The 24,829-nt window shown below is 41.1% G+C and overlaps 1 protein-coding gene across 1 annotated transcript in view; it reads right to left on the bottom strand.

Moving 5' to 3' along the window:
* Positions 1-24,829, bottom strand: part of glra4a (glycine receptor, alpha 4a) — a 32,137-nt gene that overhangs the window by 1,770 nt on the left and 5,538 nt on the right. Inside the window, exons 2-8 of the mRNA XM_076148861.1 lie at positions 11,672-11,802; positions 11,269-11,336; positions 8,092-8,315; positions 6,886-6,968; positions 4,024-4,161; positions 3,644-3,858; positions 2,469-2,618 (exon numbers count right to left, since the gene is read on the bottom strand). Coding sequence (XP_076004976.1) covers positions 2,469-2,618; positions 3,644-3,858; positions 4,024-4,161; positions 6,886-6,968; positions 8,092-8,315; positions 11,269-11,336; positions 11,672-11,802 — 1,009 coding nt within the window. The remainder of the gene's footprint in view (positions 1-2,468; positions 2,619-3,643; positions 3,859-4,023; positions 4,162-6,885; positions 6,969-8,091; positions 8,316-11,268; positions 11,337-11,671; positions 11,803-24,829) is intronic.

The raw sequence follows: 24,829 nt of genomic DNA on the forward strand, positions 1-24,829 counted from the left end.
TCATCTGCTAAAGTCTAATGGTGCGTCTCTCTAAAGATAAGTACTCATCAGCTCAGGCTTACACTCTTAGCCATTTGTAAGGCTGTGCAGTAGTTATGTACTTTGTGATTTGTTGGTGTAGCATTGCCACGTCTGTGATCGCAAAATTGTATTCTGGACTGTGGAGAATAACGTTCCTGAGGCATTGTTGGAACAAACTACATAATATGCACTCAAAACTTATTATTTGTCTGTACTCTGATTGAGGCAAAAATGAGAGGAAGTCATGTACACTGACAGAATTAATAGGATTCCGCCCCTCGCCAAATGTACATGATGTGTCATGTAATTGCAGTACAAGAGTGCATGCAGAGGTGTCTCTCTTCAACAACGATGTTTGCATGCTTGAGGGATTTTGAGTCGGTTCACTTGAACGCGTAAACGTCCATCATCTTGCCTTCTGATTAAGCATTCTACACGTCCTTCCATACTTTGTTTAGTGATTCAGTTTAGTGGATCAGGCATTTTCAAATAACAATTAATGCCATCCATGAACTGTATACTCTGCATTATATTATATTTTTACTGTATAGACAAAATTGGACAAGTTGACAACTTGGATTGACAAACCTGCAAGCCCACTGTATACTTGTCTCTCACTGTTCTCACCAACTGCCAGTATAAAACCATAGGCAGCCAGCAAACAAGCCTCGAGAAACCCACTGACTGCTAAATCTGGAAATTGTGCTGTACCCTGATACATACCAACACTCTTGGAGAGTGTGCTGGGGGAAAAAAAGACTGTCTTGACAAGGCCCTGAACATGAAGCACAATGTTTCGCAGCGTGGTGACAGTTGAGATGGAGACGACGAGCAATGAAAGGTACTGAAGCTTAATTTGGGTTATACAATGGGAAGGAATAAAGGGCAAAAGTTCAAGTTGGTAATGCAGGGATAAGAGGGAGGGGGTCCGGGTGTAGCGACAGGGCAGGACCAGCGTTTGGTTGAAGGAGAAATTTCAGTGAGTGGGTCAAACAATACAATTAATGTGGGAGGTTGGAAAAATTGGCATTGGAAAATTGGTTTGAAGGTCAGGACTGACACAGGGTTCAGTTACCCTGGCACAGGCGCTGCACTGCTGACTCAGAGTCCTGAAGGTTGAGATGTCACCAGGGATATCATTCACTTTCCGCAATGACTCCTCACTCCAAGGATGACAGGCGTACACCTCCATTGGAAAGGAATGTAGACAAATTAATATGTAAGAAAGCTTTGCCGCACTTACATTCAATACATTTACACAAAGCTTTTCTTCAGGTTTGAAAGCTTTGCGGATACATTCTTTCGTGGTTTGACATCCCTGGACTGTTTTCTAAGACAAAACATGAAGCTGTGAGAATTCATTGATTAAACCTGGTGAGTCTGGGATTTATACACTCCAGCAGATTCCCAACCCCTGTCTAGTAGAACACATCAGTTCAAGCATCGATACCTCTCAGATGGATATTCTGCAACCTCAGACTCCTCAGTGGGAGAAATTGAGCAGCTGATGTGGACAAGGGGAGTTCATCCCGCTACAGGTCATTATTTTCTCTCCGCCTTATCGATGGAGGCCAGTGTGCTGCCCTGTAAATCTCCTGAGTTCCTTTGTCTGTACAGAGGACTTTGCTGTAAGTCTAGGGAGCCGCTCGGCCTCTGATCTCTCAACGAACTCTCAACATGTTCCTTTTGTTTCTCTTGAGGCTAATTTCACCATATCGCGAAAGGAAAGTCGTCGACCAAGTTTCTGTTTACTTGATTTTTTTTATTTTAATTTTTCATTCTCCCTGGTGAATGCAGAGAAGATGATCATTTGGTTAGACAAGTTAAATTCTATTCAGATTTCAGTTTGGTTTGGAAAATGGTTATGGTGATTATCATATGTTGTGCTCTGGAGTGGAGATTAAACGGCAGTGCTATCTATCATAGCTGCTTCAAGTGTAAATGTGGGAATAGGATGTGGGTTTGGTAGAGTTTCTGCTGTTCTGTGTCAAATGTAGTGACAAGGAGAAAAGATCGCACAGGCCAGTGCTCACCATGGAAACAAGCTGAAACTGAAATGAGCTGATGGTCCTCATGTAATTTGGCAGCCAGCTGTAGCGTGTTGCTGTTGTCAGTTCCTGAATGTAGAGCAACCCGCGATAACAAGACGCATAAGTCAAATGTGTGTCTGCGTGTTTGTTTCCCTGGTGTTTACTTCTTGGAATCTGTGTAACTGTGTCTATGGTTACATGCATCAGCTTTTTGTTTGCTCCAAATCACATCCATCCAATTGCAAATTACCTTCCTGAGAGGCTGTCATGGACTGAACTGAACTGTGTGGCCATGTTACAATTTACATTGCAAACGCAGAAAGTACATGCCAGAGCATATAACGATAATATACGAGAATACAATGTATAAATATTGTAGTCTTATGAATGTGTCGTGTGAATAAGTAATACACTTACTATTCTTTGCTGCCGCTGCTTTTTCCTCAGCCTGATGAACTCCTTGTGTTGCCTTGAGACAAAGTTAACTGCTGCGTACTCCAGCAGGGCAGCAAACACAAACAGAAGACACACGGCCATCCAAATGTCAATGGCCTTCACATAGGACACCTGGTAACAGACAAGGTCACAGCAGCATCAATAGCAATCAATGAGGCCGATGGGAATAATATCAATGCGGTTCATATTCCATTCATTCCTCCGCTCTGGCATGTGATGACTCGCATCCTTGGGATGGCCTAGAATTGTAATGAGTCACTGGAATGTTCCAGTTGACACATAGCCACAAGAGAGGTCAGAGCTTAGACTCAGGGAGAGCCCCGGCCGGGCTGTGCGTGAGAGAACACATGTCAAGGCATATCAGCAACGGCCACTGAGCAAACATTGTGTGGAAAAGTCGCTTAATGGAGCAGCATTGTGCTGACTGTTACATACAGAGTAGTGAAACAAACAGGCAGAGCACTGGAGCAGTAACACTTACTGCTTTTGTAAACTAGAAGCAACTTGGACATGTTTTGTATGATCTTTCTCTGTACACAGAAAGCCTCTGCTTGTAGCCAACGCTGATGCCTCCGACGGGCTCTCACACACATACACATCCATGTGATGAAAGGGTCTTTTAATGCTGAAACCCACTGATGAAGTTTTGTGTTTCAGCCATGTAGTGAATACTTTCCCCTATTCTTACAAGATTATACCAAAGTGCTTTTGCCCCATCCATATCTCAGGCATTTTTAATGATTTTACAAGCTATAGTTATTTCATAGCTGGCACTGTGGTTCAGACTGTCACGTCTCTGTGAGCTGTTTGATTCTCTCTGTGTGGGTGTCGTCTGGGTGCTCCGGCTTACTTTCACAGTCCAAAATCTTGTAAGTGATTTGCAGACTCTAAATTGCCCATAGGTGTGAATGTGAGCAAGATGTATTGGATGGATGATTACTTCATTTATAGCAACAACTGCAGTCTTTTACTAGAACAGGTTAACATCACCATCAAAATTCAAAATACAAGGTTGATATCTTCCATATGATAATCATTATCGAATTTATGACCAGATTCATCAACTAAAAACAGACAATTTCCAAAATACGGCACACAATTGTTCAAATATATGTAGTCCCAGGCTCTACACCCACCTTGGGGAGTGAGGCTCTGGATCCAGAGCTCTGGGTGGTCATGGTCAGCACGGTGGTGATGCCCAAACCCACTCTGGCTGGCGCAGCGTCCATGTTAATCCAGAAGGAAACCCACGAGAGGATGACAATGAGGAGGGAAGGGATGTACATCTGTATCAGGTAGTAGCCCATTTGACGTTCCAGGTGAAACTTCACCTCAATGCAGGTGAATTTACCTGTGGACAAATCATTTACATCAGCACTGTTAGATGTAGGATAATACAGAACTAAAGTGTGGAGTAATGACTGTGGTACAAGCAGCTGCATTGTAATCACAATCATTTAACATTCCTCTGGATGCTGGAAATTGAATTGCAGTTGTAATGGAATTCAATGTGCACCTGTGTTGTAATACTTAGTGCAGTAGCCCAAATCGTTCTCCTCTCTCAGTACAAACTGGGGGAGGGTGAGATCATCCGCCACCTGAACCGGGTTCTCAGATAACCACTCAAAGATCAAGTCATTCATGGTGTATCCAACTGCAATAAGAGAACAGAAAACAGAGTGAATGCGTTTACATGGAGAAGCAAAGACAGAGCTGTCTATACATTGTTGAACTTTATTTTCACACATGACATACATGAAAGAAACACTTTCAAATAAGACTATGATGGAGACCAACTTCTGAATATGTGTGTATAAGCCATGCACGGCATCGTTGTATATTGATAGTCACAACAATTTGGCAAAGTTTAGCAAATGCTTTTTACCTTTAGCTGCCAGTCAAAGCACAAATAGGGCTGCATATTTAATTCTGAGCAAGCCCACATCAGCCATTGAGGATAATGCTCTGTCTTTAACAATTTTAATTACAGAATATAAGATAAAATCAACTAACCCAATGCCCCGGTTGAGCTGTTAAAATGTATTATAATTACTATTCTTATTGCTGTCCCCTTTGTTTCTCTCACTCTGCTCTTCTTTCCCCCCTACGTTTGTCCTGAACCACATTTGGTAACTGGCGTTAAATGTTGTTTCTGAAACTTTGATGAATGAGACGTCGTGGAGAAGGACAGCTGGTGATGTCATGTCTATCTGTCTGGCCGTCAAAGGTCAAACACACACGCACACACACACACAGCCCCGGTTGTGGTGTCACAGTTATTTGAAGGTTGCAGAATGAGGGGAAACATGAGGAGCTATCTTTGGTGACGTGGTTTGGGATATGATTTCTACCACCCTGAGCTGTTTGCTTATTGAATGGAGTCATGCCAATGTGCTCTCCTCCTTGGTGAATGCACCATTAAGAATGTTCAAACTACATGTATTGTGTATGATAGTTTATATTTGCAAGTGAGCATACTCAGTTTAGTAAAGCAGCCAGGCGTGAGCACTGAGGATGAGGCAATAATTATGACACTCGTGTTTGGAACAGACGCGCGCACACACACACACACATATTCAACTAATTCCCTTGTGGATTTGCCTGCACTTTCCCGGGCTCTTTTCCTTCTCACAAGCGCCTGATTATAGGCATATTAAAAATGCATGCCACATGCAACAACAATGCAGAGTTCTTGGCACATCTGAATAACACTGATGTCTACGGGGACTCTTTGGAGCCCCTGAGTTACAAAGACATCAATTATTCAAGATGATATAGCCTATCCTGTACCATTCGCCTAAAAAACACCAGCAATAAATAAAACACACTTATCTTGTTCATGAAGACAATTCACTGTCAATCACACATCCTGCTGTAACAAGTGGAATGTCGACGCTTTCTTAAAATAATGAAATGGCCATCTTTGCTTCTTTGCTTTTGATGCCAAAACATAACTGACAGTGTTCACGGTGCAATAATAAAACAAATTCATGGGGCAGAGTGTGGGAAATATCTGGGAAAGAGAGGAATGACTGTAAGCCGTGTTCCTTTTTCATGATAAAAAGCAGAGCCCACTTTATGAAAGTTGCTATCTTAAAGCAGATATGGGTCTTCGTTACATTTGCTGTCTTATCAGGTTGCATTTCACTTAAGTTACAGTTAAGCTGATTTAGGGGTTACTGAGCGCTAGTGGCTCAAAGGCAATGTGAAGTGGCATAAACTGCATATATGGGACTTTGATGTGTCAGAATAAGGCAGGATCTTATGGTTGGGTCTATTTATACATCTATATAAGCTCAGGGCATGAAAGGCCAGAAAAGGAGATTGGCCTTGGCTCTCTTAAACCCCAAAGAGATCTTTCTTCAGCAGTCTTCTCTCTTCCTCTTTCTCATGTTGAGCACAAGCTATACAGTTGAGGCAGTAAAACCTATAGTGTCCTTTTAATGTCTCGCGCCAGCCAAGGTGATTCCACCTGTCGGCATACGAGTATTCTAACTGAGCCTTTAATCAGAAATGATTACGTCTTCTCCAATGACACTGATGTCACACATACACACACACATGCGCACACACACACACACACACACACCTGCCTAGAGCACACATCTGTTTTCCAGAATGTTTCCTCTGGTCAAACTTCTAAATGTCTTCGTATTTTTGTTTTCATGCAGGCTGATATAAATCCTGCACCATCTTTATTGAATTTGTATTGCCACGCCCTCGTGTTAATTTGCAGAAATAAATCATGTTGCCTCTCTTACCCAAATGGCGCCACCACTTTTATACTAAATCCCTCTTGTTCTTATTGAATCAGATAAGGCGGTAAACAGAGATATCGGCTTTATGCTTGACTTCTTTATTTGTGAGAAACGCCATGGGAAATGTGCAGAAACTCCATGGTAGCTATGCCCAAACTGTTTCTCCCTTTGCTCGGCTTACGTTCTTTTGTCACTATGATGTGAAATTAGGTCACCTCAAGGCCCAGGGGGCGGTTCACATAATAAAAGGGACAAAAAATGAAAGTTTTATTATTTATATCCTGGAAATTGGTTTCAAGAGGGCAGATACAATCACAGCTAAAGGCAACAGAGGGCAGAATATTATTTTCCTCTACAATTTATCAGTGTTATAAGTATGAATGCGTTGAAATGCTTTAGTCATCTTCAACATTGTGTAACTGCTCCAGTTTTAATAAATGGCAAAAATATCTGTATTGAACTTGTGAATTATCACGCAAACTTAAGCGTTATAATAAAGTTGCTGTCTTTTGGAATAGAGTAAGCTTAGACAGTTTAAAAGCCATGCAACGGGGCAAATATGAAAGAAAGGGAGATGAAAAGGAAGCATGAGACAAAGGGAGGAAGAAAAGAAGACTCACAGCTTTCAAGCTGCATGGTACACGTCTGAATGTCCATTGGGAAATTCTTCAAGTCCATTGGGCAGGACAAGGTAAGAGTTAGCCTGAGATAGAAAAACAAGTTGAAAGGGAAGAACAGCAACAGGGGGGGAGGCAAAAGGCACAGTGGGAACAAGGAAAATGCCAGAAGAAGAAGCTGAAGTATGGTTAGATAAAAAGGAGCTGTCATTTTCAACTTGCATGTTTGCTAGTGCAAGGCGCAGTAACGTTGGAAAGCACTGAGAAGCAAACAGTGGACTGTAAAAGCATACGATGAGTTACTCTGCCATTCTAATACTCTACACACAGTAACACTAAAGTAATTGGGGAAGGTATCACTGCTGTCGTAGTTATTGTGGTGTCGATGTATTAAGTCTTCAAGAGCCTTCAGAGAACAGACAGAGCTATTTGGGAGTCTGTCTGGAGGAAAGCTGTGTAATTACTGCTATAATGCATTGCCCAGAGGCAACGCTAGTGCCGCCAGCAGTACACTCACAGGCACCAATTTGCTTCTGTTGTGATGACACAAAATCTGTTTTCACAATCTCAATTGTGAAACACAAAAACCCCACCGATGACAAATACCCACCAACATTTCATATATTGCCACCACAAAAAGATGTCTGATCCATAATTACAAAAACAAACAAAGCTATTGTGCTTGCAATATTGTGGGTCTGAATACAATTGACTTATGTTGTGCAAAGCCCCCTCTTAATGTGTGTCATTATAATTATAGCTAAACATCCAAAACAAAAAGAATCACAGTTTTGGCCTTTTTCCTGGAGGATATTGGAGAATTGTTCAAACATTTGACAGCATAATACACAGGGGGAATATGAAGACAGCCAATATGCTAAACTGACAATCCTGCCTGAGCAAAATGTACATTTCTTTCAAGTAAAATGGCCGGTTTTCAACCACATAATGTGGTGAAGTCACTGAAGTTCCAAACTGAGGGTTTCTGAGAAAACTCTTGAGGTTTCTTAGATTTCCCTTCCATTCCTTCCCCTTGATGCAGTGTAGGTTGCATCAGGAATTTTTATGGAGCTGTAAACCTATTTTAAGTGTCGTATATGTTGACCTGAGGCAATTTGAGTAACACATGCTGAAGCTTTTTTGGACTGGTATCTCATGGTTAATCAAGCCGCCCCATCTTTTGTCGAGTCTCAACAACAAATAATTTACCTGATGCTGTACAGAACGCTGCCATCTTGGAAAATGCGTAGCAGCTTGTTGTCAGTGGTGACTTCGTGGAAGTTTGCTCCTTTCTCATTTGCAAAGAAAAGATCAGGTTTCCAGATAGAATCCAACATGGATGGATCCAGATCTAGGGAGTCATCTGGGTATTCGCTGTATGCAAGACGGGGGTCGTTCCATTTCTGCCGTAGGAAGACGTTAAGCCTGTAGTCCTGTGGAAGAATTGTGAAATGGTAGTTGAAGGAAAAGATGTTATCAGGGGATTGGTGGTGTACCGTCACCCTGGGGACTATGGAGTAATAAAGATGTGGCGGTTTTCTTTAATTAGCTGCAGTCCACACTGAGTGGAATTGCCATCATACCTAGATTCACCAGGCAATAATGTACTACGGCACCTTGGTGAATTCACTAAAGCATATGCACAAAGGCCTTAAGGGTATAATATGTTATCCAAATGTCATCTCAGTTCATTAAGCTAAACTAGTACATATTTAATAAGGATTATCCCAATTAAACTGACACTGGTGCCTTCAAATGTCCCAGGGGTCTGGGAAGCCCTTTATTTGCCAGTTCAGTTGGTAATCCATCTTTGTTTATTATTTTGGACTGTTGCCGATACTGAGTAGTAAAAATCAACAATTGCACATCTTTTCATTATGTACAGTATGTAAAAGGCAGCTTTTCTGGGCATGTTGTTTATGAAGTGTGGAGGGCCACAGAAGATGGACTGATATACAAATATTATTTGAGGTACTGCAATTGGACTACAAGGGTCTGTTTCAATACCCACATTTGCGGTAATCCTGTTCCCACTTGGTCAAGTGCCTACTTGTGTCCTATTTCCAGTAATTGCCAACGATGCCAAAGTACCCATTACGCCTGCGAGAGAGTGTAAAGGATTTTCAGGGCTCGCTGGGGCACACTTGGTTAATGAGGTCAAAACTATTGCTCATGCAAACAGGCCTCTACCTCAGATATCAGAGCTTAGGCGCGTTTTACATTTTATTCTCACTTTAAATTCAAATAAATGACAACTACACAACATATCTGTAAAGCACACATTCAAGGGACGATACGTTACGTTCCATTGAGAGACTGAAACAGAACATACAGTTCTTTAGAACAACTGGTTTGAGTGCTAGAATATTGGACGAAATGTCTGATAAAATAAAGGGAGGTCCTATGATATTGATTCAAGCTGTATTAATTGTGTTAAAGATATATTGTATATAAATAAAATTTTTATTAATTTAAAGGTTTCAGTTAAGTGGTTATCATGTAATTTCTGCGATAATCTGTGCCAAAATGCTGTCGTACTTGTACATTATGTGCATGGATTTCCAGAACAATGGGTTCAAGCAGCTTTCAGCTATGGGAGTCGATGGCCAATTTGTATACCTGCAACAAGCTTTGTTTATCAAAACCCATTTTTATTATTCAAGGCTGCCCTTTCAAAAGCCCTGCAAATTTTATACTTCATATATTGCTAATATAGTTCACTTTTTTATTGATGTATTATATCAAGTTATTTGATTGTATTCAAGCTGACTGCAACATATTTTTAACTTAATGGGTTTGCCATCTTTTTAACAGTTGACCAGTTAGACTAGTGCAGACAGGTAGTTAATGCTAAACCAGCTAAATCTAGTTCAGACCTCAGACACTTACAAATCAAAACCTGACGAGTAAAGAACAAACACAACAAAGCACTTTTGGGCCTGACTATGTAGAATAGTCAGTGGAAGCTGATGAACAGGAGGCTGAACTGGAGGAGGCATCATCGGGGGATACAAAATAATAAACACTCCTGGAAGCAGCAGCAGCAAAAATAAAGTGCTAACATTCACATGCTCAGGAAACAAACTTACCAGTTTGTCTTAAGATTCCTAGACAGATAATAGAACACAAAAGACTGTATATATTGGCCTAGCATTCAGACTTACTGCTTAGATATTAGACTGAAATGGAGGCAATGCATCAGTGTCGGGACATTATAGACTCCAGAATTATCATATTTCAGGACATACTATTATGCAATCACAAATCCAAGACTACTGCGCACCCATTAGTGTTTTCAACATGCATAAATGAATCTATTGTTTCACCAGCCCTGCACGATGAATGTAATTGTCATATTGACCACAGGCCTGCATTCAGCAGTTTTACTGATCACTCTCTCTGAATATAGGCAAAATTGTTGTACAAGTACAATAATTGTTGTAAATCTGGCTAAAATGATTGTATAATAACACATCGATTGTGGATAACGGGGCCGATATCTTATCTCCATCAGGATGGTACACCATCCAGTGCAGCAAGCACGCTGCGCTGTAGAGAGGCTAAGTACATCAATCAGTGCCCATTCTGCGATTACTGTTGAAAGTTTAGTCTCATACTGGTTGATAAAGAGGTCCTTCTGGTTATATGCACATGTTTCTATTTGTACTATATGCTGACCCATTGTGGATATGTACTGCTGGTAGGCATAGAGCTGCCAATGCAACAATCCTGCCTGCAGCCAGACTGGATGAGAAATTACATTTCTAATCGGTGCAAAATCGGGGCCTTTTAGATTGTTGCATTTCTTGGTTGAATCCATTGTGTGATAATGTAGGGCGTGTTAATTGCATTCATCATAATATATCTCAAGCTTCATCAATGCTTGCAGTGACATCATTAGTGCTATCATTTTCTGTGCTGCGCTGACTGGAGCTCTGGCCCTTTGGGTCTCCCTTGGACACTCTTAAACAGTTTGCTGCTGTATTGTGCTGACCCAGCAGCAACTGCATAACCCTGTGAAGGCAGACTTCAGGGCAGCCTTTTCCCCTGAGCCCATGCCCCCCCCCCCCCCCCCCCCCCCCCCCCCCCATTCATTTTCTCAATTTTTCATTTTAATTGCAGAGTGGACAGTTCATTATCAGTATGTCAGTGACCCACTGGTCTCTGAAGGTTGCAGAGTTATGCTCCAGGAAACATAGAAAGGAGGGAATGGCTTCAGCACTGAGTGGCTTAACAAAGAAGTTGGTAGGAGGAGGTGGAGTGTGGGAAGCTATTTATAAATCAACTAAAAGTACAATGATGTTTTGTAATGATGATGAAACTGTGAAAACTGTCATTGCTACCTTTCCCCATTGCTGATATTTCAAATTGACACAATGTTCTTACCATGGTCGTCTCTGTGATGGACCCAAAGCTGTTGATGAAAATATTGCAGGTGACATTCACTGGTGGGCCTGAGGGGAAACAAACAGAATTGACAGAGCCTTCCCATTAGAGGGAATTTCTGAGATAGCACTGCTCTATGTCCACATTTTCCATACAGTCACATTAGTGTAGCCCCTGTGAAATTGATTGTTCCTCCAATTTTGTAATCTTGATGTTTATATGAATCTAGATGTCATGTGACAAAACAACAAAATTTAGGTCCATCATGTCCCTGCCAGTGTATTACACTCAATTGTTGTCCATGAAGCCAACACTGCATCAGTTTGTTTTGTTTCCAATTCCTGTGCTTGCAACAGGATTTCTTAAGGGGTATCGTGATGGCCTACAGAGGCATATCCTTTACCTTTGAAGTTGGGTCTGATACGGGCATCATATCCTGATGTTTTTCCCATGAGCTTGTCCAGGAAGTCAGAGGGGGACAGTTGTGGTCCTGTCCTGCCAGGTGGCTTTATCTCCTCCTTACAGGAGCTCAGTCTGACATTACCCAGGGAGGGAGGGAGGGAGGGAGGGAGGGAACGAAGCGGTACAAAGAGAAAGAAGCAAAGAGATTAGAGATAACAGCAGAAATGTATGTGAGAAAGAAAGGGGGGGAGGGGAAAAAAGAGACGTAAAAGAAGCCAGCAGCTCACAGCAAGTCAGTCATCAGCGAAAAATACCCAGCGGTGGATGGGGAAATGAGGGTGAAAAATGGCAACTGAATGGTTTGCCTCAGCTGGCGACTAAAAACTCATCTATTTCACATCATGTCTCATGAGTTATTGTGGATGTTGGCCTCTAACTATTGGAGAAAAAAAACAGACAAAAAGGTAAACTTGTTCCTCTCCTGTGCCTCCCACTGCTTGTGGCATAACAGGGGTTAAGCTTGACAGATTGATGGCTCACTTGAAATGCTCTGTAGTGTAGAGGAAAGGGTAGACACCACCGAGGCTCAGGCAGACGCTTACAGGCCAGAGTGAGGGAGCGAAGAGAGGGACATAGACAGTCTTATAGAGGGAGAAAGAATGAACAAGAAGGAGAGAGAGCCCCATCTGAACCTTGTAACCAGGCTAATTGATGGATTTGATTTCGCAGTGGCCCCTGCTGTAGCACAGCTGATTGCGCCCCATGCTTTTGATACAATTGTTAACAGTTCACGATCCGTCATGATCTGAAACGGTACAAATGCTTGGTTCAGTTCCCTCTGAGGCAGAGCTTGGCTGATGCCCTGTGTTCCCTTGAATGTGAAAGTATAAATCAACCAATCTCTGGGTCTCTTAACTGTATTTAGAGTCACATAAATCGCACCCTTGACATGGACTGGACAGGATCCATTGGAGGACTATTGATGGTATAGGTTACATTTAAAACTAGGCTTTTGTGTCTTTGCACTGACTTCACACAGTGATATTTAGGAAGCTATGGTCTGATGCATGTTATAAATACTTGTTGCAGTAGCATCTGTTTCAGGACCCATCAGCTAATCACACAATAATAGCCACTGAGGGAGATGGGATTTAATCAGTGCTGTCGTTTTCACTACCTTGGCCAATAGAACTGCATTCAGTGGGTTCACTATCTAAGATTAACATTTCCCCACACAACATATACAACCACAAAGTGTTCCAAATCACATCTGATAATAGAGATTCTGGTCAATAAGACAGTTTGCCCTGAAATGCGCCATTTCACACTGCACATTCATTTTAAGTTATAACCGATTTCAAGTTCCAGTCATGATCAAATAGCCCAATTATAATATTAGTCCAATTTATTTTCTGTTAAAATAAAACAAGCAATGTAAGGAATGAGTTAATTTACAGTTTGAAACCTGTCACCTCTCAGGTAGTGACAAGAAGGCAATGCTAGTTTGTAGGTAGCTGCGAATGCTGGCAACTCTTGAGGTATACACGGTTGCCCAGATGAACCACATCTGGGATGAACCACATCTGGGATCAAGTTCAGAGTCATTGTTCACAAGAAATTGACCACAGAATGCCAAAATTGAGAATTACGATTGTGCATTACAGAGATCTGCAGAATCACCATCTGTGAATACTAACAGGAATTTTGCACTTAGGCAGGTATACTGACAAAGAACTCCAGTGAGCTGCCAGGGATCTGTGTCAGCTGAATCAAGTAGGTAACTGGCATTAGGGAGTTGGGTAACTAGCAATTAGTCATGTCAGGAGAGTCATTAAGCTAGTTTTGGAGATGTTCTCCTGCCTTGTGGCCAAGATTTGAATACTAATGCATAAAGTCGTTTCGAGGTCAGTGTGTTCCAATAATGTCAGAGGAAGATGTGGAAGACAATTCTGTAGCTTGCAAAAGCTAAATTAAGTTTAAGGAATAACTTCCAACTTTGTTCTAGCGTCGCGTAACCAGACACTCTCTGACAAGCTTCTCATTGTAACCATTTAACACATTTATTTAATTTAAACTTGCAACTGAGTAATAATACCAAAATTTGTGCTGATACTCATCCTCACCCATCTCCATCACTGTTTGTATTTCATAAGCATACTATCCATATGTCTGACATACGTCTGACAACTCCTTTTCTTTCTTATTCTTCTTTACAGACCAAAACACAACAATGAAACCTTCTGTTCTGGTCAAGTTTGATTTACTTTGAGATGTGATGGCAAACTTCTGTGACAGTAAACTCTTAAATCAAGAAAATATTGACGAGACATATTGGTTTCTCACAATTGCACAGTGACAGGGATTTGTGAATGCTTCTTTACATAGCTTGCTGATGACTGATGGAAAATGGTACTTTTAAAGACTCCATTATGTCGTCCCTCAAAATCATAACGGGATTTACTGGAGTCACAACACAATCAGTCTTACCAAGAAGTAGTAAGCTTAGCCCATCAAACAGTCTTTTTCCATATACATATATCCAGGAATCTGTTCTGAAGCCAAAGCTATCAACCAAGACGTTTCTAAAGTGAAATCTAGTCTGACTTTGGGTGCAGATGAACTTAAACTTTACCAAAGAACAATTCCGTCGTCCTTATTTGACTTCACATAATCATAGCACAGGCTTGAACAGCATTTGTGGTCACAGGTACAGCATTATTATTACTACTATTATAATAGTAATTGTATAACATCGGCTGTACTAACCTTCATCATTTCATTGATCACCCTCTCTGAATACATACATTATACAGCATGTAAGCAAAAGGGAAATGGTTGTACTACTGCATGAATGGATATTGACCTGACTATTTGCAATATGCAGCCAGATAAAAGAAACCAGGTCATTAGAAAAATCGATGTCTTCACTGGTAAAACTGTACACTGTATACCTTTTTAGACTCAAAATGCTTTAAAACTCCTTTATGTGGTTGTCTGAGTGATTCACTTGTTTAGCTGCTCTTTGGTGACATTTCCTGAGTGTGACCTTTTGCTTCCTCCTTCATCCCTTTCATTTGACCGTCCATGGCAGACTGATGTCACCTCTTCCGTCTATTCTATAAGAAGTGATTGAGTTAAGTCGTTTTATTTTGGCTCACATAAAGGAAGCAATTTGGTTTATCATGGCTCCACACTTAGTGTCTGGCCATTCATAAAATCCCATAGCGATTTAAAACTAAAACACTTTAACTTCTCTGCCCTGCCTGGTGTAATATCATTTGGAATAAAACCTACTGTAGAATTCCAGTGACCAGATGGAACAAATGTGGTGCAGCAGATCTAGAGAATTTGTATCCTTTCCCTTTGTTGCATCATTTAGATAGAAAGATTATACGACCATACGCAGTGAAAAAAGGACCTGTCATTCTGCCTACGCAGTACATAAGCCTGAAATGTATGATGACATAAATGGACTGCGAGAATGGACGAGCGAGTAAAGGTCAGCGAGACACCAGCAGTTCCTTCCATCCACAAAAATTTACTGCTGCCTCTAGTTTCTCCTCACATAAAGCCTGAATAAATACTGCAGCTATATACTGAAATGTTAAATGTTCATCTTTAGATACACATACAAATCCCACTCAATACGCAGAAGTATATAATTCATCTAATAACGACGAGGAAATGTTTTTGTTTACAAGTTATATTTCTCCTCTGTTGTAGCTCATTCTGGTTGAGCCTCAGTGATCGGAAATAACACGTCATTTAGCAGTATGGCTGTTCCTTTGATTCCTACATGGATGCACTGGGGGAGATCGTTGCCATTAGACATCTATGCATGAACATACTAACTTTTTAGAGCTATGAACATAATGGGAACGGAATAAAACCAGTCTGTCCCTGCCTGTTGAAACATAACGCTCTAATATCCCACTTGTTAAATCGCCCATGATGTCCACTTGAAAATTGCTCTCATATAAAGACTCTGACAGGTCCTTGCCATTGGAGTATCAACACAACTTTCTACCAGGCCTGGAAACTCGTAGAGATTGACTCATGCCACTGAGAGGCTTTTATCAAAGTATATCTAAACACAACATGCTTTATGGTAATACCATGACATATCATTTTTTGTCTTTAATGACCTGTGTAGACCTTGTCTTCACACTACTGTATATGATGGCCTATGGCTACAGCTGTCCCCCTTTGATCAATAGGCTCATTGGGGAATGGGATTTGGAGCACATTGCAATTTACCCTTGCACATTTATCTTCAGTGACATGACCACTGCCACTCTAGCATAGTGACACCTCTAGCAATGGAAACACTGACACAGATGGAGCTTCCTACCGGGGGAAGCACTCTCACTGAGCCTGTCTAGCATTGCCGGCTGAACCTTGAATGGATGTATGGTGAAAAATGTAAAAAGCAGGATGGTTCTATCAAGATTGAGAAAACACTCGGGAACAAATAACCAATAAAAACCACAATGGAGTACTTCAGAGTCACAGGAACTTAATGACATGATACACGCTAGGGGAGTACATGAAGGCTTAGCAAATGTCAACAGCAATGAGCCAGAGCTATGGGGTGAGTGAAATTAAAAATTGAGATAAGACAATCAGTACAAACACTCTGCAAGGCAAATCACTAGGGAGTGTAGGTAGAGTTCCAATGTCATGTGGGATTCCGAAAGGGCATACATTCATATTCTATGTAGCAAAAAAGAGTATGTATGGATTTGGAATTAGTCCCGAATTAGCATTTTTTGCATATGACCTCCATCTGTAGAGAATCGGCTCTCATTATGCTGCAGTGGGTCGATGCGGAAATTTACTGAAAATTACCTTGTTTTACAGCCTCGCTGCTACCATTACAAAGCTCAGTATACAGCAGAATGGAACTATAAATGTGGTTGTGATTAAGTGCACATTAAACAGTAGACAAGGACTCTGCCAGTCCCCATTAGACACCGTGGTGTTTACTAGGCTTTCAATTGCCCCTATCTCCATCTGACCTATTTACATTCTCATCAGTAATAACTTTTGCTTTTGTTTCGTAGTAAAGAATAATTAGTTTTGCCATGAGCCAATGGTAATGGTACAATTGACTCCATGGAAAAATACATTTACTGTAGCTGCCTTGCTGCAGACCCGGGGGTTTAATGATTTAGGCTAATCCATGCTACTTGCAGTCAATCGCAACTCTGCACCATCGCTCATGCGTACTAATTTGTAAAGCAATCTTTAATCTTGTGGGAGTGAGGCTTGACATCTCCGGAGTACCCAGCAGAAATGATGTTTCCAAGCCTGCGCCCCAGCAATGACAGGGGCACAATGAGCCGCAGCTTGATGACAGATATATGTTCATGATGGCCCGTTTCTACTAGACTGAACTCCAACTACCACCCGAGGCATTTCCTATGCAGCTTGAACTGATCTTCAGCACTGTAATACATTTTCAGTCACCAGACTGAAAATTCTTATTCCATGTGAAATATAATATCTCTCTTGACATTTAATTCTTAAACTGGTGGGTTCATGAACACTACACGATTACAGTTGAAGAAAACTTTCTCTCAGCCCACTTCCTCCAACTTCTAATTGCTACACTTGCTGTCAGTTTCACGACAGAATGAATTATTTCAGCCCACTCGTTATCTATTATATATTGTTTTGAATTAATCTCATAACTGCTTTCTTAGATTTGAAACTTGTGAATCCAGCCACTAATTAAAGAACAGTAACACATGTGGAAATGTCAGCTAAATCTGAGGTACATGAACGTTCTCAGCATAGTGTGAGTTCATATGATTGGACTGTATGTAGTACGGAAATAAAATATTCCTCGACTAAGGTAGATCCCTGGTTTTAACAGCTAATTTGTAATTAACATTGAGGTTTCGATCTAGGTTCTTCCTCCACTAAATCAGCGTTTATGATAAGAGCTGTTGGAGTGTAAAACTCCACAATAAACCTGTGGAAATGACCTCCCTCCCAGAGGAGACAAATGTAGTGTGGATCACCATCAGATCTACCTATCTTCCTGTCTTTGCAGCCTCTCTGTATTCAGGCCACCATCTCGGCGACTCCCATCTGATATCGACATGGATTGCCTCCTGTCAGTCTCTGTGAAACGGAGCTAGCAGGAATTCTGATAGCTAGACGGACTACTCCGACGGAAAGGATTGCTCTGATGTGTCTGCTTAAGGGCTTGGGATGGAATGTGGTATTATTCTTTAACAGTCAATGTCTCCACACAAGTCTTAGGTTTTTGCTGTAACAATGTTGGGCACTGAAAAGCCCTACTGTAATTCTGCTGTCAATCAAGCATATCTAAATGTATAGTATTAAATAGTGTATGTAGTATATATCTTATCTCTCCTCTTGTGATCTGCATATTCAACACTTCACAAGTTCTTGAAGCTTAGCTGCTGACGTTTGCCTGAATGTGAATTTATGCTGTCGTTTACAAACTTTTGTGTTTGGTGCTATGATCAGATATAGGAAACAAACACTAAACGTGATCAAATCGGTGTCCATGCGTTGTCTCCCTCATCTCAATGTAGTCAAGGTAATGGAATGCAGTGAGTAGGGCTGTAAGATTGGATTTTTGCTGGAGCTGAAATGGGGAGATGATTGCATGACATAATTAAGAAATTTGGAGCGCCTGTGTGCTTTTGTGTGTATTAAAATCATACAGCCTATAGTCCAGATGTGTTTGCGCATGCTTTCAGTCTGAAATAAGATTGTTTCATCAGACCCCACAACCATCTTGCCCCCTCTTCCTGGCTGCAGTGAAATTGCTCCAGCTGGCTTTTCACAGAGCTATGCAAAGCTCTACATACAGTAAATATGTAATTAGAGGCATACAATGATTTATGTCTTCCATTTTCTATCGGTACCTGCATGAATATGGATAGAGGTGTCAGCTCGCATCTTATAAATCACTTCCTCTGATAGCATATGCTTATTTTGTTGTTGCCCACAGCTCATCCCTTACTCATTGATGTTCTCCCTTCAATATGTCCATAGCCATTGTATAGTCGTCCACAGTTATAATTTCCTCTAGCTACTCCCTCAGCTGAGTAACATGGTTATTGACTGCTTGCTGTTGCAGCTTCTTGGGGAGGTGAGGTTCGGCGGCTTTCTCATTTGGCCTCAGGGACCACGGTGCAGTTACTGCACTATGAGAGAGACGTGAGGGAGCCAATGACCAGTGGGTGAGTCAGCGCAAGCTTGGCCCCAATTATGGTCCACCTGTGCCTTTAACCAAAGAATAGAGCTACTGGGATTTACTGTTCAGTTCAGGAGAGGTAAAAGTCACATGGCAAAAGGTTCACCCACATCCATACATACACAGTCTGTCTTTGCACTCCACGTGACCCATATTTTGGATGTAGCTCCAAGGAGGAATGAAGTTGTGAGCATAGCCTCTGGCCTGTTTTGCTTGATCTGTCTGCTGGCTGGAACCAACAACGCCTCCATGGAGCTCAGTCTAACAGGGATTTTCTGAATCATATCCATTGAGGAGACAATGAAAGAAAATGCTAGTTTCTCACTCTCTCCTCATTTCAGTCATGCAGCTATGCAGAATCTCACTAAATCTGAAGTCTGTCAGATATTTGTTCCCCCCATCGATGACATATTAAGTGTATTGTCTGAGATGTGGCAGACATACTGTGGTACTATTGCTGGTGCATTCTTGCCTGTGTGACAGATGAATAGCATTCTGGATTTTAAAAAAATGGAATAGATTAAATTCTCTGAAAAACACTATGCCGCAGCTCTTCATTTAGATATTCTGCACTGAATATCAGTCAACATTTTAACTGATATTATACTTTAATCCTCCATAGTGCTCCATTGCATCGACTGCATTGATGTTCTTCCACTTCAAGGATAAGTTTGCAGAAGCTGTCAGTGTGGTATTGAGATCCATGTATCTGTTGCTATCATGCTGGGAGAGGAATGTGGAATCTCTAGACAAGTGGTATAGACACAGATCCCACAATACTTTTTTGTTGTTTAGAAAATGGAGAAATATACTTTTCCCAAAGCTGCAGAACTCATGGTTAACTAATAATTGGTGAATACCTGTGAATTGCATTGATTCTTTTTTAATTGTCATTCTTTGCTGATGGTTATAATTTGAAGTGTGGCCCTGTTCATTTGTATAGCTTTTAAATACAGACAATCAAGACAAAGGCCCGCTTCTCTGAGGTTCCTCTGAGGCATAGGTGCAGGGAAACAACTCGGGCAATGCTCCATTTGCTTTGTGCTCTTTTTCGAGAGTGATGTCTTATTCACATCAGCCTCTTGGGGTGTTGGACACACATCATGGCACAGCGTGATGCGCAGTTTGTGCAGAGAACAAAGGCATATTGTTACGGTGTTCCTCTAGCCTGTTAAAGAAAAACTACTTCAGACAGACTCTGAACTAATCCTGTTTGACATACAAGGTTGTGCCTTCTCCGCAACATCCCACCAGGTGGATTTAAATTCTCAATCATATGTGAGACAGCTCCGTACTGGAAATGGAAATGTTATTGTACAATGTGCTACACTGCAGACATGGCCTACTTTTAGCAAAATGTTTGAGACCTTTAAGGAATCCCAAGTGAAATAACCGCCAAAAGCTGAACTTAACGCCAGTCTATCTGACATGTATATTATCAAAAATTCCAACAGTTCCCAAAATGGGAACACTGTTTGACACCTAATTTCTGCAAAAAAATGTGGTCATCTTTTGTAGACAAATGGAGGGAGTTTCAGTGGACAACCACCAAGGTTAATGGAGGAAACAAAAGATGAATACACAGGGACCCAGCTGTGTCTGTTCAAGACAATTAAGTCTCCAGCCCTGTTGTGGATGGTTGGGAAGCTATGAGCCTAATGTGTGGACTGAGAACCATGAACCAAATATTCCAATGCATGACGAATGGAGTCTTCTTCCACACCCACAAATCTCAAAGAACACATCTTATAGGCATCAGCTTGAATGTTCAATATGTCCTCTCAAGACCCACAATAAAACAGACCTCCACGTTCTGTCTGACCTTGATTTTAACAGTTCTTTTGCCAATGTCATTGTGACACCCAAAGCTGATGACAGTATTTTATTAATTTAGACTCATGTTCCATTACCTTGAGATGACCTGTTTGCCACAAGGGCTTTTTCACTCTTTACTGGCAATTCAAAATGCTTAAGTCGTATTTCCTGTTTGTTTGTGATGATAAAATATTCCAAATTAGATAGTTTTAAGTAGTTTTAGTTTTGATCTATGAAATGCCAGACAATACATGTCATGCAATAAAAACCCAATTTGAAACACAGGTGGCCCAACTGACAGGATCTCTAAAGAATCAGGCCCAACAGGGAATATCACATGACCTGGGTTTCTAATTGATCAAAAGGAAAGAGGTAGAGTTAATTAAAAGGCTCACACAGGATCTAATGGATGAATGTGCTATCTGATAACTAAATAACAGGCTTTGACCATTTTCAAACCTTGCTCTGTGACAAAAGAGGTGCAAAACATGGTTGTCTGCTTTTACCACAAACTGCTAAATAACACACATAAGAAAAATTACAGAAGTATTTAAAGTTGGAAATATGACAGAGCACAAGCTTATACTTCCATTATAAAATAAGCTCATTACAGAGGAAAAGCATGTCCAAATATTGGGACACCTCCAACATAGTTTAATCACTATTCTCAATCTGTGTGCACAGGGTATATAGTAAGATGCAAGTTACTATAGCAACAATACTTCTCACCCGTGTCTCACTACTAGTCTCACCGATGAAATGGTGTGGATCAAGTGACTACATACAACTTTACCATTACTATGCTTGACTGGCTACATATTAACGTTTCGATATATTATATAGACACAGTTTTCACAGCATTACAAAAGCCTGCAACAGTATTTCTCCGATATCCTTCCCATTGTTAGTAACCCACTAAGAAAATGGTTTCATACTGCCTGAAGAAACTTTACTGCCATTGGGTGAAATAATGAACCTTTGTAGAAATCTAGAAAATCAAAACTTCTAAATAGAGCTTGTTACAGTGCTACAAGCTGTAAACTGGAGGGAGCAATTACTTTGAGAAAACATACTGGGTTACATTGTGATTCTCTCAATGCAGCTGCACATAAACATAACAGTGTGTCCTAGGGCAATTCAACAAAACATTTAAGGCTCAAACTGTACTACCCTCTTAAATGTGACACCAAAGCCTCACTTGTTTTATTTTCCAACTTTAACAGATCATGATATCATTACAGTTTAACACCGCACTTCACTGTCAAGGACAAATGGTCATTTCACTAATGTAGGGAGAATGGATTGTCACTGAACCAGAGGTCGGTGTGCAAGGGATTTGTGGAAGTACGTGATCTGTGGGGTTTTACCCTTGAAAAAGCATCATGCTGCATTTAAAAGACAGTTGCCTTTAGGCCCTAATGGCAAACACACCACTTGTGTGACAAAGTGATGATGGATAATGGACACCTACGCCCAACTGTCAATAAAGTGCACACTCTCCACAGAAACAGATTATTGGAGACACTATTGGATCTGTGACTGTCCCAGAGAATGGACTAAATGTAAATTTTGCCAAGATTGCAGTTACTTTTACATAAACAAAGCCACTATCAGTGCATCAATCTCATTTGTTTTTACTTGTGGCGGTACAAATGTGATTTAGTAAATGTGATATTGCTTTTAGACCCCACATTGAATCCCTGCATGGATCATTGTCATTTCATGCTGTTCGAGAGGAGCAACAATTTAGGTGGCACTGCGTTATCTGAAGAACACAGTTGTAATCCTCCCCACCCCCACTGATGACCTCCTTCACACCCCCCCTTGATATTCCGCTTCACTGGTCATGCGTGACCTTGGCTGCAGAAATGTGCTGTAACATGGCAACAGAAGAGAGATTTGTTTGTTGTTGGGGCTTGTATTTCCAATGCTGCGAGTTCCCTTCTTAAAGCAAAGCTGGTGGCAGCACGCCGTCTTCGGAAGCACCACACGGACGGTATTTTTTTTTTTTGATCAGTGACCCTTGGCATGTACTATGAATAATTGGTAAATTGTTTACATTAATTCAGAAGAATGGTAGCACTTAGGTAATTAATTAACAACCATTTTTGCATTGTTACAAATCAGCTGCGTCAATGAGCACAACTAAAGCTGTTGCACGAGTGCATGAGAGTGTGTGTTTTACTTTGGATCAACGATTAATTGTTTTTAGGCCTACTACTGCTGGCAATATTTGGCTGATAAATTACAGCTTCTTTGTATTTACTGATTACTTGCACTGTGGTCATTTAAATGTTGTTCAGTTAATGAGATTTTGATTCAGTTACACAGCGGAGCCTCATTTTGACTGCAAACTGTTTGTTTTTGTTCAGCCCTACTTTATGAGCCTGGCATTTCTTTACCTCCAAAGTTTAATCAGCATAGACTCCATGGTGAGACGTAATGACATGATGGAGAGGTTCAAAATGGCTCTCTACTTCATGTTCCTAATTGCAGAGACCCTAAAGACCTACAGCAGTAAACTTCAGACCCCAAAGTGCTGTTCTAGTCAATAAGCGGGCCGTTTCAATCTGCCAGGGCCAGAGAAAGACAGGAGAAGATCCACTTCAGTTGCATCTGTTTCCACTGAGTCACATATTTTGCTCGTTCGACAGTAATGAGACTCAGTCTGAAATCATCTGAGCTCCCACAATGTAGACGACACTATTTGTGTCTGTATATAGAGAGAGGCATTTGGGGGATCTAAAAGTTAGCACAGCAAGCTTGTGACAGATTTGCCAGTCCGGTCTCTGTGCCTGCTGGGTAGATGTGAGCAGAGGAAGAGAATATGGTGTGCTTGCTCCTCCCTTATTACCACCACAGCGCTTCCTTTGAGCATGGTATCCAACTCCCAGCAGCTCCAGTGGAACGGATCAGTGGTGAGCAGAAATGCCAGTAGTTCCGTGCGTGTTCCAGGTCTGATGTGTGGAGCAAGGCATTCTTACAAATGGTGCTCAGAGAACCATACCTAGATTAGATTTAAAAAAGAGATCTTGTTGTATAATAATACAATGCCACAACGTCAGCAAAGCCTTCAACAACTGAGCACCTTAATTGTTCACGTGACTAGCTGACATTGTTGCACTTTAATTGTCTTCCAGCAGAGCATTACCTAGCCACACATCTGCAGAGATTAAAAGTTTACACTGATCTTATGCACAACGGTTACACTTCCTGATGCTTTTATAATTCAGTGGCTTGGGGTTCTGATATCAGATGGCTGCAAAGGTTAGTCTCAGTGCCACATATGCACAATTTGGTGTGGGCATGGACACAGATACACACAAGATGTCAGTGATTGAAAATATGGTGAGGTGAAAGGATAACTTCCATTTTGCTGTTGACATCCTCCATATTTAGGATCTTTGTGAAAACGAAATGAAACTTGAAAACAAACTCAATTTGTGCTTGGAATGGAAAAAGGTCATATGTGTTGGGACTGAAATGGGCAGTAAACGTCAGTCACATCTCTCAGCCGAGGTGTCAGCCTAAAAGTGAGGGCGCGACAGAGACCATCAGTAAGCTGTCACCGCCACACAAATCTATTGCCCACTGAAGCGAGGAGCAGATCTGTGTCAGACACTGTATAGTTTTTGTGTCAGACAGCGCGGTAAAGGCTCTGCTTTAATTGACTCCCATTTTATTGAAAGCAGTTTAAGGGACCAAGCATTTTTTTGGGAGAGGAGTATTTGTGGAGAGATTAATCTACAGATTATTCAATTATGCACAAATATATTCAGAATGGGTCTATTCAGTCTGTTCTTGCTGCTCAGAAGATTAGAACAAGAAAACAGCAAATTCCCCATTCAAACTAATAACACGATTATCTAATAATAAATCATTATAATGTGGCCAATAAGCCATGGATGGTCTTTTCCAGTAGGAGAAACATTATGGCTTTGCAAGCTAGAAATTATGTGTATATTTTCATTATAATCGTATTGACATAATCCTTTTTTTACTGTTTATGTCATCAGTGTCAAACCTGTGTTGTCATCTTTCATGATCCTGCATCAAGGTTGTGCTGTTATGAAACTAATGCCCCTTTTCGTGTTGACACAACAGCAT

This window comes from Genypterus blacodes, unplaced genomic scaffold, assembly GCF_046128005.1.
Source record: "Genypterus blacodes isolate CSIRO-AG114 ecotype Tasmania unplaced genomic scaffold, CSIRO-AGI_Gbla_v1 ptg000044l_1, whole genome shotgun sequence".
NCBI lineage: Eukaryota > Metazoa > Chordata > Actinopteri > Ophidiiformes > Ophidiidae > Genypterus > Genypterus blacodes.